The 15076-nt window shown below is 41.8% G+C and overlaps 1 protein-coding gene across 8 annotated transcripts in view; it reads left to right on the top strand.

The window, feature by feature from the left end:
• The window catches only part of LOC307191209 (uncharacterized protein), a 773147-nt gene extending 758286 nt beyond the window's left edge, over positions 1–14861 (top strand). For 7 of the 8 annotated variants that reach the window (XM_079931055.1, XM_079931054.1, XM_079931053.1 and 4 more), the window contains 4 exons: positions 2631–2746; positions 3431–3506; positions 6065–6151; positions 8207–11376. In XM_079931055.1, the coding sequence (XP_079787181.1) occupies positions 10159–11103 (945 nt within the window). In that variant the 5' untranslated portion in view covers positions 2631–2746; positions 3431–3506; positions 6065–6151; positions 8207–10158 and the 3' untranslated portion in view covers positions 11104–11376. Of the gene's footprint in view, positions 1–2630; positions 2747–3430; positions 3507–6064; positions 6152–8206; positions 11377–14214 lie in introns of those variants that run through there. The other variant, XR_013829639.1, reaches the window with a different exon arrangement.
• The last annotated feature ends 215 nt before the right edge of the window (positions 14862–15076 follow it).

Genomic DNA, 15076 nt, shown 5'->3' with positions numbered 1-15076 from the left:
AGAAGCTAAGACATATATATATATAAAACTAATAATATAAGTATTAGAAGCATTTCTAAAAGTCTAACAATAAGGGATTGGCTAAATATAAATATTTGCCTACATATATATGATGAAATGCCAGCACATAGGTGCTCAGAAAATATTCTACAAAACAAAAAAATAGGATAGAAAATATTAAGCATTTATGGTACCACTCATATAAAATGTTGCTAACATTACTGACCTCTTAGTACATCCCTAGTGGTGTGTTAACTCCACATTTATGGTCACATTTAACCTTTATGAGTCTTTGAGGCAAAGATTTTATCCCTGAACTACAGATGAGGGAAGTGAGGCTTACACAGATGATTGAACATGTTCAAATTCACATAATAAATAACAGAGCCGGGACTTATACTTGATGAATCTGACTCCAGAGCCTGAGGAATCTGACTCCAGAGCCTGAGGTCTTAAACTAAGCTTTATTGGTAATACCCTAATTTTTGTATAATGGTTGATTTGGTTTTGATTTGTCCACATATTTTTTAAAATGGAATTAAAGACATGAAAGTCCAATTCTCTGTTCCTCTCAAAAATGGGAAGATCTATGAACACTTGACCTTCAATGTGGCCACTCTGCCATAGGTATTAGTAGCAGTTTTTTTTTTCCTTTTAAATGGTGCTTTCACCCCACAATTTACCATAATTAGTCTTAGATACTCTTTAAGGTTCTATGCCTGGAAATTTTAGGCATTTAGTTTGAGATTTCTCTCTATATAAGTATTAACAGAAAAACAGAAAGATGTACATATCAAAATGGGTGGTAAAACTACAGGATAATTTATGTTTTCTTAGCTTTTTTTGTGTGTGTGCAAGTTTTAAAAATTTTCTACAGTGAATATGATGGAAGAATTCATTTTATGTGTAAAGAAGCTTTGGGTCAGTCATGATTCCAGTTGCTTCCTAAGTACAACTGTTCAATCCCCTGGATTAATCTTTCTGAATTATAGCTTTCAAAAAATAACTCCCATCCTAAAAATATTTCAGCAGTTTCTGTTACCTTTGTAAACTTCTCTCTTATTGCTCACAAATATACCAAATATCCATGCTTTTTTGTTTCTATACTGTGTAACTTGACCTTGACAGTACCTAGTACCTCTGAGCTCATCTCTGAGTATGTATTCCACTTTCTATTTAACTATGCAGATCGTGCTGATTCATAAATAAATTCATAAACTGATTAAGATAAATATCCACCTTTGAAATAAACTTTCTTCCCTGTTTTAATCTACCTACATATGTGTGTGTGTGTGTATATATATATATATATATATCTGTCTTCCTCTTATGAACACTTCATGTCATTCAGTACCTACAATAACCATTTAATACAATATATATGCACTGCTTTACTTAGTATATGAAATTTTTATGAGTATACAATTTACTGAATAAAATTGTAAATGTTTTGAGAGCAGAGTTTGAGACTTTGCATCTTAGTTATAGAAAACAAGGGAGGAGAGTGTTTTCAGAAGGAAATAATAGTCAAAAATCACATGTTACACTTAGGTTATAAAGAATACTGAAAAATATATAATGCTTTGGATAGTTAAGAGGTGACTTTAGCATAAACAATACCAGATAGACTCTGAGGCCAATATAAGATTTAACCATTAAGTATTGTGGTTGATCAGAAAAAAAGCCAGATGTTGAGTACATTCTACTCAGTATAGTCACTCTAGACTTGCAAATATTGACTCTAAAGATACCTCCACTGTCAGATCTTTTATTTTTTAACCACTCCTTTCAAATTGCTCTAAAAAAACTAAAGTTTACCGTCAAAACCAAGCAAGCAAACGAACAAAAAGCAAACTGTGTTTTAAGGTTAACTCTCAAAATTATTATACCTATCAGTCAGGGACCCAGTAGGAAACCAATAGTAAACTCAAAGTGGGTGATTAAAGAGTGCAATTAAGAGATTACTTTCAATGTTTTGAAAAGGGCTTCAGGAAAACTGATAAGGGATAGTACAGAATACTATCCCTCATCTGGTAGCTATGGCAGTGAGCAATCAGCAACCCTAAGGCTAAGGCAGAGAGGTCTTAGTTAATGAAAGTGTAGTTACCTGGAGAGGGCTAAGGGAGAGATGTTTTTTTTTTTTCTTTCACCATCCAGTCGCTGACTGGTGCCTCTCATCAGACAGTGTAACTGAAGCCAGAGAGCACAGGAGCCAGCTGATTCAGTTCATCCCTTTCAGCTTCCTGGGATGCAGAGCAGGGTGAAGAGCGGAAGGTAGATCTGGAGGCAAATGAAAAATCTCCATATTACAAAAATTTGAGAGTCTGATTTCTAGAAATCTAATTACTTTTAGAGCCAAGCCCGTGAGTAAAGGAGGTAATAAAGCAGAGGTCATATTATTTTTCCTTCCCTACACATCCAATTCTCTAAACTTTAAAATGTAAGAGGCATTACATCTATAAAAGATTAAACTTGGTAAACAAAAGCCAAACTCACCAACTTCCACAATTTCAGAAAATGTTTCAGGCTAGTTTGTCTAAGTAAGTTTATAAATTACCTTTATTTTTTAAGTCAGTAATTAACTATGCAAGCCAGGCCCTAGTGAACTAAATGCCCAACCCTTGCCGTAGACACCGGAAGGGGAGTCCCAGATGTTCTTCTAGTCATACACCAAGACTCGACCTGCTGATGGCATGGGCCTGGAGAGAGACCCTAGCACTGCTGTTATCTTCTCAGGCATCTGCAGGTAAGCAAGGCATCTGCTGTCCTAGCTATTTGGTAAATGGTGAGAATATACAACACATTTGTTATCAGAGCTTACACAGCTGAAGGGTAATCCTTGTTAAATTGAAAGCAAAGAATACGAAAGGGGATTTTATCCATTGTTACTCTACTACTTGTGGGCTAAGAAATGTTTAAGTGTGGTCTGATTCCACTGTGCCCATCTGGAGAGATGCTCCTTTCCTTCAGTACATGTCTTTTTGAATGTGAGAAAGCACTGGAAAATCTTATCTAATCAATATATGATAAAGGATACATTGGACTGAATTAGAAAAATTAAAATAGTGGCTTGTCACTTTTGTGAATCTAATTATATCTTTGTTGCCAGTACACTTTTTAACCTTGAACTCATTCCTTGAATAAAACAGATGGAAGTTATATGGTAAACATTATAGGAAAAACAATACAACTTAAAACTGTTTCCCATAAATTTTGTTGTAATGCTTCGGGTTTTAAAAGGAGCCTCTGGGCATATAAACTAAAAATGAATTTTAACTGTTTATGTTCCCAATGCTTCCTTCATTTCAGTGTTTCCCACTTTCCATCCCCCTGTTTGTCATTCAAGTCTATATTTCAAGGGCATTTTTGTAGAACTAATGGGGCTCAGCACTCATGTTACTAAAACTCTGCTTGGTTTTACTTTTCACAGTGCAGGCTCTCCTAGCTGTTGCTGTCACTTATTAGAGCCACAATGTGCTGCAGGAGGGCGACACTCTGTAAACAAGGTATGGAGGGTCAAATACTATGCTACCAGCAAGGAAAGCAGAGAAACAGCAGAAAACCAAAGAGACAGTACGGGGAACAACATATATGTCGTAAAGTTTTGGTTTTCACGGGGCTTATATGGAGTTAACATTCAAATCCCCCAAGTTTTCACTTGCTGTATTTGCCAGCGAGAGTGTGGCTCCTTCACACAGACTGCCTTCTCTACATGGTCCACTTGTTTCCCAAGCACCTGAGAGTGCAGGCCCAGCGCTGTACAGCCAACAAATCACAAAGCATGCCTTTGTGATTGATTGTATTATATGTATTATATGTATTATATGCTAGGTATCAGAGTCTCTTAATATGCCAACAAAGTTCTCCAAGGTCAGGAAAGCAGTTTATCAACCTTTTATATATCTTATAGCAGCAATAAATTTATTCTAGTGTGGGACCTATAAATATTTCAGACGCTCTGTGAGAAAAGCTCTTTGGCTTAGGACAGTCATGTACCCCAGAGTTTGGGCTCAAGACAGAGTCATTGTTCTCTACACCACACTTTTATTGCTATTTAGCTCTAGTTCATGCAAAGCTTTTCAAGGTGCTTTCTGCTGTACCTTGCTGTTTAATAAATTTCATTTAAATGAATTTTTCATTTCAAAAAAAACCCTTCATTTTGTATACTTTTATTTATTTCTGATTACATGCTGTATTAAACCTTCAAAGAAACACAGGATTCTTTTTTTTTTTCCTCTCAAACATCCCATGGAAAATTAGTTTTGTTCTTTGAGTTTTTGTCTATTTTTTTTTTTTCTTTCTTCCCTACTAATGAAAGAGGTCACATTACAATTTAGTTTTCCAGATTAGATAATGTTAATTCTCAGGTACCCTCAAAAATTCTTGTACAATGTCTTCATATTAGAAAAGAATTATTCAGAGACTTATGTTTAGGGCAAATATATTCTAAAGCACTAGTAATGAGGAGGGAATGGAAGTAGAAACTTTTTACCTATTTAGCCAACTTCAAAATTATGCACTATCATGCATGAGACATGAGTCAAGGTTGTTTGGGGGTTAATGGGCCAGAAATTACTTTTTTTTCCATTTCTTTTACATGCACACACTTGAGCACATACACCCTTTCCTCAGCAAATTACTCCCAAATACTTATTCTTATAGTCAAGACCCACAAAGTGATATTTATAGTTAATCATTTGGAAAGATTCTTAATGAATTTGGCTTTAGTTTGAACCTGACTCATTTGAAGGTTATTTTTGCTTTTCTTTGTTTTCTGTCTTATATACAGCCAGTACCTCCTGATTCTATACTTCGCCCATATTTATGAACTTGCTCTTTCACAGAACTTTGTTGTCTTGAACCTTCTGTCAAGTTACTTGATTTCCTGACAGCTTTTTAATTTATTAAAATTAATTAATTTAAATAAAACTAATTTATTAAAATTTATAAATTTATTTTTCATATTCATGACTTTTGTTCATAAAAGTATCATCATCAGATGTGGTATGTAATCTCTGCTCTGAACTTGTATATCTGCCTGATCAGTTCTCTATTTCTGACTTTATATTTTTTGATTCACCTCTTGGCATTGAGATTTTTGATGCTAAGATTAGCCCCTCTCCACGTAACTTTCTGTTCCTATTAGATGTACCTCCAGCCCACAAGTCACGTCTGCTCCAAAAAAGCCGACTAGGTTTGTCCTTGGGATATTATTTCGTATGAGCTCTCTGAGATTGAGATTGCTTCTCTTTTCCTTTCTTCATAATTTGAACCCTCTGGCAGAATTACATGTGAATAAGGATAAGGAAAAATACATAATTGTTTTCACTCATACTGTCTCTCTCAATCTTTGAAAGATTATGACTTCTTAAGTTGTTGGAGCTCCCTCCCACTCATGCTAACATGAGACATTAAAGGTGAGAAAAAAATCTTAATTGATTTACAATACAGTTCACAATTGATCTATAATACAATCAAGCACAAAACATAAATATATTCAATAAATGAGTACAGCACAAACTCATGTGTATGACCACTACTCTGCTCTTCAAATAGAACATAACCAGCACTCCAGAAACTCCTCTCATGCCCTTCTTCCAATCACTACACCTGTCTTCTCCAAAGTTAGCTTGCCTTTAAAAAATCACTGTTTAATTTTTACCTATGCTTGAACTTCATGTAAATGGAATAATAGAGTATGTGTTCTTATCCATCTGTGTTCTAGAGTCAGTATTTTTTGTGACTATCCATGTTGTGTAGCTGTACTTTATTCAGGTTCACTGCTTTATCACATTCTACTGAATTAACATTTATTGATTGATTATAATGTTGATGAATATTTGGGTTGTTTCCAGCTTCTGGCAACTAGAGATAATGCTGCTAGGAACATTTCTGTGTATGTCTCTTCCTGCACTTCTGTACAAATTTCCATTAGGTACATATTTAACAGGAGTATGAATAATGAAATTGCTAAATCTTAAGGAATACATATGCTCAAGTTGAAAGTCAAATAGTTTTCTAAACTTATAATAGTTTCCATTCCTGTTGCTTCATATCTTCACAGGCATTTGTCTTGCTCACTTCAGCTATTTTGGTGGATCTGTAATGGTATCTAATGTGCTTTCAATCTTCTTTCCCTCATAATAGTAAGGTGAGCACCTGTTTATATGTGTATTTGTCATTTGGGTATACAATACAGTTTAAAGCCAATTCAAGTCTATTGTCAAAATATCTTATGAACAAATGTTTCAAATATTTTCTCTTACTCTGTGAGTTGCCAGAATCTCTTTGTGACATCCTTTGTTGACTAGAATGTATTGATTTTAATGTAGTCCAATTTGAGGATCTCTTCCTTCATGACCAGTATTGTTTTTCTCACTTTTAAACAATCAATTTCTATCCTGTGGAAATGAATATAACCTTCTGTGATATCATGTATGAACTCCTGGTTGTGTCTCAAACCTTTGTAATTTTCCAATCTGCCCTCTTTGTTCTAGTAACTTCCAGTAGTTGAGGATGTGCCAATGAGACAGGAGGGAAAGGGGCAGGACACAAAGGCCAGATAATGAAGAAGGGGCTCAGCTGTTGGAATGTGATAAAGACAGGCTGGAACCAGCTGAAACAAGGTGGCTTTGAGAATAGTCCAGTCCAGTCTTTGACTTTTAGCTCATTACACCTTCATTGTAATGCTAAAAAACACTCCCCCTTATGCCATAACAGTTCCCAGGAGGGCCATAAAAGACCAAAGAGTAGGCAGTGGCCCAATTCCTCGGAAATCCCCACCCTACCCCGAAATAGCAAGAATATTTCTCCTACTCATTAGCCTATGAAATTACTTAGCCTATAAAAACCTATGGCCCCATGCCCTGGGGCTGCCCTCACTTTCTGAGAGGATCCACAGGCCCTCCCCAAGTGCACCTCGGGCTCACGGCATCATTGCACCCCTGAGCAGAGGTTGAGGGCAGGCACCTCCCTCTCAGGTTCACAGACATATTTCGTAACCTAGTTCGGATTCACAAGATCCATCACCCTGGATTTTCCCTGCCTTCTCCTCTCTGCTTCCCCCAACTTCTTAGACTGTCTACTGGTCCCTGAGCCCCCTTGCCAACTTTGCCAACAGGTCTGGTATTGCCTGTTTCACGGCTATACAGAGGTATCCCTCTTTAGTCTCCACTTAGGTAAAAACCCTACTATTGCCCTGAGTCCCCAGCTGATTTTTACCGTTTGTTCTGACATTGTTATGCTAAACATCATAAGGGTTACATCCTGAAGGGAACTTTTTCCTCCCATTATTGTCATCACAACCCCTTGTGGTGCTCTAGTCCTACTCTTCTGCTCTACTTCTTTTCTTCTTTCACAGGGAGATAAAGATCATTTGCTTAGCTGATTCAGGGCCTATGTTTCCTCCCTCCCTCTCTGACTGGCTTAGGCCTTGGCACTCCAGTCACTTTTCCTCCTGCTGGCTCTACTCCTCTCCTTAACTAACCCAGGGGGCCTCCTCAGGCTAGCCAAACAGGCAGTGCTCACACTGATCTCACTGTGGCCTTTGTCAAACAAACCCTTTCTTAAGACCTGAGGGCCACAAGCCCAGTTTTCCCTGCTTAATTAAACACCTCTTGTGCTGAATTCCCTACCTTGGAATCAGGGGCCATCACAGACTGGGCCAATTATACTGTCTCTTTAACTGCCCTCAGAACTTGATTCTGCAACACCCCCTTAAGGGGGTCCATTCACTGAAGTCCCTAGCTGTGCACTCCCTTCTCATGTTTTTGGGATACCAGGGACACTGGGGGAGCACCAGGACAGATAACTACCATTTGGCCAGGATCTGTCAGACCCCTGTTTCCTCACAACATGCTAACCAAAAATGGGGGTGACTACAGGCACCCCAAAGGACTCCCCTTTAGGATGCATATTAGCTAATTGGGGTAAATTTAGGCAAGATGGCTTAAGAAAAAAGAATTTTATCTTGTAATACTGCATTGCCCCGATACAAACTAGTGAACCAAGAAATCTGTCCAGAAAATGGGTCATTGAATTACAATACCATCTTGCAGCTGGACCTATTTTGTAAAAAAGGAAGGCAAATGGGGGGGAAGTCCCATATGTCCAAATGTTCATTACCCTATTCCAAGATCCAGATCCAAAAAGCTCCTGCTGAGTGTGCCTGGCTCACATTCCTTCAAAGTGTCTTCTTCCCCCACAGAAGCTGATATTTTAGATGATCCCCTTGTGAGTCCACTCCTGGAGGTCCACAACGGGGAACTGCTACACCCCCCCAGTTCTGACGCGCTGCTGGAAATCCCACCACCTTATCCCTCCAGCCCTGTCCTACATCCTCCACTACCAGAGGTGAGTCCTGCCAGAACTACATGAAGAGGGGCTACCTACCAGCCTCCCAATACCAAACTCTGTCCCTTAAGGCAGCAGTCCCCAGCCTTTATGGCACCAGGGACAAACATGGAACACAGGTTTTCCATGGATGGGGGCCGGGGGGATGGTGCAGGCGGTAATGCCAGTGACGGGGAGCAGCAGATGAAGCTTCGCTCGCTTGCCCACTGCTCACCTCCTGCTGTGCGGCCCAGTTTCTAACCAGTACAGGTACCAGTACTGGACTACGGCCCGGGGGTTGGGGACCCCTGCCTTAAGGGAAGGACCAGCTGGTGACAGAGGAACAATTAGAGTCCATCATATCCCTTTTTCCTATGGCTGAACTAGCTACTTGAAAAGAGAAATTTGGACGTTTTTCTGAGGATCCCAGTCAGTTTGTAGAGGAATTCACCAAGCTGACAATGCCCTATGAACTTACTTGCGGGGGGACACAGGTCCTTCCTTCTACCTGCTGCACCTTTGAAGATAAAAACCGGATCCTTGGTGCAGCTCAGGCATATGCCAATGAACTGGCAGCCCAAAATCAAGCTCTCTACCTTACTGGAGGGGATGCAATCCCGGACCAAGACCCCCCACTGGGACAACCAACAGGGAGGCAGATGGCTTGAATGTAAGTCTGTTAATTATGACAAAGTCAGAGAAGTAACACAGGGAAAAGATGAGAATCTGCCCCTCTTCCAGGGCTGCCTGGTGGAAGGAAGCCTTTAGAAAGTATATCAATGTTAATCCTGACACCCCCGAAGGGTAAGTCCTAGTAAATACCCATTTTGTCACTCAATCTGCCCCAGACATAAGGAGACAATTACAGAAGATGGCTATGGGACCCCAAACCCCCATAAATCAGCTCAAGGACTTTGGCCTTTGGAGTATTCAACAATAGAGTTAGGGTTGAGGAAACAAAAAGGATTCAGGGACAACAATGAAAGGCACATTACTGGTGGCAGTCCCTTCACCACCTCAGAGTTACCCTCCCTTACAAAAGCGTATGATTAGGGCAGGATCTAGAAAATCTGGATCAGATCCACTACCTCGCTGAGAAGGGACCTATTTTAAATGCAGCCAGGAAGGCCTCTGGAAGGACAAATGCCTCCAGTGTGGAAAAAGTCCACAGAGACCCTGCCCCATATGCAAACGAGAGGGTAACTGGAAGCTGCACTGGCCCCAGTCCCAAAGGGGACTTAGGGGTCCAAACCCATAATGGCCCAGAGGACTGAAGACTGTCAGGGCCCAACCAAACCCTCCTTGGCTCCCAAAGGACACCTGGTCATTTCCCTGGAGGAGCCTCTTGTAACCCTTGACGTGGCACATAGGGAAGTTGTGTTTTTTTATTAGATACGGGGGCCGCCGACTCTGTACTAGCTGATTTCCCTGGACCCTTGTCTTTGCAATCCTGTATAATAACAGGGATTGTTGGATGGCCCAAAGCCAGGAGATTCACACACCACCCATAGCAGCTTACTAGGAAGTTTTATCCTTGCACACTAGTTTCTGTTCATGTCTGAGTGTCCCATCCCCTTGTTGGGGGGATTTGCTCACTAAATTCCAGACAGTAGTTCAATTTGGAGACCCTCTCAGAGAAGGGACCTACCAGGAGAAACAACTGCTCTTAGCCATGGGAGCCTGCCTCAGTCACAGATCAGAGGAGATCTCCCTTCCACTCCATATTGTTTCTCAAGTAAACCCCTCTGTCTGGGAAACTGAGGTTCCTGGCGGAGCTACTAATGTGCCCCCAATTCAGATTTCATTAAGATCCAGTGCTGATTACCCATGGAAAAAACAGTATCCCTTGTGGCCCGAAGCCCAATGAGGTATCCAGCCTTTAATAACCAAGTTCTTAAAATATGCTCTGTTATCCAATCTCTGTGCAATACCCCCATTCTGTCCATAAAAAACCAAAGTAGCGAACACAGGTTTGTTCAAGACGTGAGAGCTGTTAATGAGGTACTAATTCCATTTTACCTGATAGCCCCTAATCCATACACCGTACTGACCCAAGTCCCAGAAAATGCAAACTGGTTTACAGTGCTAGACCTAAAGGATACCTTCTTTTGCAGTCCCCTGCACCCAGACTCCCAATATCTCTTTGCCTTTGAGTGGACAGACCCAGACACTCATAACACTTCGCAGCTAGCCTGGACTGTGCTGACCCAAGGCTTCAGCCCTCAACTGTTTGGAAACGCATTAGCAAAGGTTTGCCAGGTCCTGAACCCAGCTACTCTAATGCCAGATCCCCCACCCAAAGGGTCCCTCATTCACTCCTATGCAGAGACTATTGAACAAGTTTATTCCAGTAGGCCAGACCTCAAGGATGAGTCCCTGACCAAACCTGATGCAAAATGGTTTACCGATGGAATGAGTTTTATACACGGAGGGGTGAGAAAGGCCGGCCTGCAGACAATTGTTGTGTCTGGAGCTCTATCTACCCTCTTACACCTCTGCCCAAAAGGCCGCGTTGATTGCCTTGACAAGAGCACTCCAGCTAGGAAAGGATTCCAAGTATGGATTCCTAGTACTACATGTCCATGCTACCATATGGAAAGAAAGGAGACTACTAACAGCCAAAGGATCCCCTATAAAACACCAGGCAGAAATTCTAGAACTCCTAAAAGAGGTCCAGTTTCCAAAGAAGGTTGCAGTTGTTCACTGCAGGGGTCCCCAAAGGGGCCATACCTCCCTTATAAGGGGAAATGCCCTGGCAGACAAGGCTGCTAAGACTGTAAAGAACAGCCAGTTCTACAAGCTGCAGCTCTCATACCCGACAGTCCACCCTTCCCAACGGTGCCATCTTATAAACCTGAAGAACTCAAGTGGGCTAAACGTGGGGGACTGGAAAGAGACCTCTCCGGGTGGCTGACAAAAGATAACAAGCTTTTCTCTTTCTGACTTACTTCGAGAGAGTGGCATGGACACATATACACTACCAAATGTAAAACCGATAGCTAGTGGGAAGCAGCCGCATAGCACAGCGAGATCAGCTCTGTCCTTTGTGACCACCTAGAGGGGTGGGATAGGGAGGGTGCGAGGGAGGGAGACGCAAGAGGGAGGGGATATGGGGATATAGCTGATTCACTTTGTTATAAAGCAGAAACTAACACACCATTGTAAAATAATTACACTCCAATAAAGATATTAAAAAGAAAACAAGCTTCTCATTCCCAGGGCCAAGCAATGGAAAGTAATTCAGCACTACCACAAATCCTCCCACTTAGGGTGGGACTCCCTATTCAAACTGGTTACTCAAGTGTTCCTGGGTAAGGGACTGTCCCAAACTGTTAAAAATGTCACCAGAGCTTGCGAGCTTTATGCCCGCAATGACCCAGGGAGCCACCCCATGCCTCTACCCCTAACTCAGCTCCTACAACATTGGGGAACCTATCCAGCAGAAGATTAGCAAATGGACTTTACCCAAATGCCCCTGTGTAGGGGATGAAAATACCTATTGGTATTCATAGGCATCTTACAGGGTGGATAGAAGCTATCCCTGCTAGAACTGAAAAGGCAACAGACGTATTCAGATTTCTGCTTAAAGAGATAATTCCAAGATTTGGATTACCCAAAAGCGTACAGAGTGATAACAGACATTCCTTCACTGCCCAAGCTGACCCAACAGGTTTCCTCAGCTCTGGGTGTTAACTATTACTTCCAGTCTTTCTGGAGGCCCCAATCCTCAGGCAAGGTAGAAAAAAGCAAATATTGTTCTAAAAAGAACGCTTGCTAAGCTATACCAAGAGACTTCAGAAACCTGGGTTTCCCTCCTGCCTGTAGCCCATCTATGGACCAGGATGGCCTGAAAGGGAATTTTAAAACTTAGCCCATTTGAAATGACCTATGGGAAGTCCTTTTGATTTCAGATCTCATTTGACGAGGAAACCCACAAATCAGTCTCACACATTCTTAGCTTGAGCCAAGTTCAAAGGGCCCTCCAAGAATATAGGAACAAAGTGCTATTCACCCCTACAAAAGAAAAGGTTGAGGTCTCCATCCAGTCAAGGGACTGTGTCCTACTAAAAACGTGGAAGGAAGGGTCCCCTGAGGACCAGCTACAACCAAACTGGAAGGGACCATATCAAGTGTTACTGAGTACCCCAACTGCTGTCAAGCTGTGGAGAGTTGGATACATCCATCTGAAGTAAAACCTGGATCTTCTAAGTCCCAGAGGGAACCAGAGGGGACCTACTCCTGCGAGCCAGTGGAAGACCTCAGATACCTGCTCAAGAGAACAGATAAGTGACTTCATGTGGCCGTGCTGGGTTGGCCTAGTATTCCTTGTGTTTCTATCATGCTCGTAATCTGCCGCTTTTCAGAACCCCCTCCCCCTGGTAAACATCTTCTTTGCCCCTGCTGGGTCTGAAAAAAATATATAGTAATACGATGTTGAAAGCCATGATACTCCTGGTAAGACTTCTGACAATGGTCGTGTCCCAGGGGAAATGGGAAAATGGGAAAATAATGCTTGAGTAAACATATCTAAAATAGCTGCCTGGGGGAGAAAAACTAGTTAATTGTTCGGTCTATCATAAAAACCCTGGCTTACAACAAACATTAAAGGTACAAATAGGTAAATACAACAAGGGTATTATCAATTCAAACATGGAAAACAAAACCTCCACTGATTTGAGTGCAATAGGCAATACCCGTCACGTCCAACACCTTGCCTACGACTGACTTCTTTTAAAAGGGTGACTTATAACTTTTCCATTAATCATGGCTACTTTTGTTATTCAGAAAACCAGTCATGCTTCCGATGCCACTACACCTCTGGGTATGATGAGCCTCTTTGGAGAAATCCTTGGCCACCAGATGTTAATATCACCATGGTGTTTTGGAACCTGGACCCAAACTGCATTCCCAGGAATGCCTCCACTCTGTGCATTTATAATGAAGACCAGACCCAAGATGCCTTACAGGATAGGGATGGGATGGACTAAAAGTTGGGCTAGAATTGTTGGACTCTATGGAAGCGATGGGTAAAAGCCTCTCACTACACCATCTCATCTAAGCCAAGGGCATAGAATACTCCTGGACTTAACTATTTTGAATATACTGATGGCCCCTTGTACCCGTATTGTGATCATAACTTGTCCCTTCCATAGATCTGGACAGCTGCTTCCTTGTTAAATTCTTCTCTTCCCAGATCTCTTGTTGCACCTTCAGGATATGTCTGCATATGTGGCGTTCCCCAAAATGAGGGCCCAAAGACAAGGGCACCTCAGGGAAAAATTGGTCCCTATGTAAATGCTTATCCTTATATTGATAATGTGTTACACGAGGGAGAATGTATATTAGGACATTTGTTTCCATTTACAGTCACAATACATAATAATACTCAATACCATCCCAGGTGGCCATCATTAATATTGGCAGGAATAGGATTGACAGGGCAATTAGCAGCTCCATGGGGAGGCTTTGCCTACCATGAGGTAACCTAGAAAATCTAACCAACACTTTCGAGAGCCTAGCCCTGACCACTGGAAATGCCCTAAATAGGCTTTCAGCTCCTTTAAACTCACCAGCCAATGTGGTCATGGACAATTGGCCTTGGATTACTTGCTGGTGGAGCAGGGTGGTGGTTATACAGTCATAAACAAAATCTGCTGTACCTATGTTAATAATTCGGTCCAGATTGAGATGGACATCAAAAAGATTTATAAATAAGCATCCTGGTTACACCGCTATAACCAGGGGTGAGACTCTAATGCCATCTGGTCCACCATTAAGAGTGGCCTCCCTAGCCTTACTTCATTCCTGCCCCTCCTGGGCTCAGTAATGGTCATATTCCTACTCCTTCTCTTTGGACCCTGCCTCTTTAACCTCTTGGTAAAGTTCTGTCTTCCAGGTCTTTGACAGTTCCACGTCAAAATGATGGCTCTGCGAGGATTACTGCCCATACTGCTCTCTGACTCAAAACAAGAAGCTGTCCTGCCTCTCTGGGACCCCTAGACCAGGCATCCAGAGATTTTTACTCACTGACAGGCAGGCAGGGTTGATGGCCCTGCCCAGCCCTGAAGCAGCTATAGAAGACGGACCATGGCCCTTCTACTTCCCATAAGAATATGGAAGTAAAATCTCTGAAGGGGAAATGAGACAGGAGGGAAAGGGACAGGACACAAAGCCTAGAAATGAAGAAGGGGCTCAGCTGTTGGGATGTGATAAAGACCAGCTGGAACCAGCTGAAACCAAGGTGGCTTTGAGAATAGTCTGGTCATTGACCTTTAGCTCATTATACCTTCATTGTCATACTAAGAAACAACACCCTTATGCCATGGAAGTTCCCAGGAGGGCCATAAAAGGCCAAAAAGTGGGCAGTGGCCTAATCTCTGGGAAATCTCTACCCTCCCCCAAAATAACAAGACTATTCCTCCCACTCATTAGCCTGTGAAATTACTTAGCCCATGAAAGCCAAAGACCCCATACTCCCGGGCCACTCTCACTTTCCCATGCCTTGGGGCCACTCCTCTCACTTTCCAAGATGGTCCAAATTCTGCCTATGGAATGTCTCTCTAAATAAACTTGCTTTTCCTTTACTTTGGCTCGCTCTTGAATTCTTTCCCCATGAAGCCAAGAACCCTCACTTGGCAGTTTGTCCTAAGGACTCCTGCATGTCCCAGGACATGACATTTCCCTCTCCTACAACACCAAGACTTGTCATCAGTGTCCCAAAGGGGAGGGTCACAGTCAGCACCTA

This window comes from Stenella coeruleoalba (assembly GCF_951394435.1).
Source record: "Stenella coeruleoalba genome assembly, chromosome: 9".
In the NCBI taxonomy this organism is placed as follows: Eukaryota; Metazoa; Chordata; class Mammalia; order Artiodactyla; family Delphinidae; genus Stenella; species Stenella coeruleoalba.
This window is presented reverse-complemented; position numbering and strand designations above follow the sequence as displayed.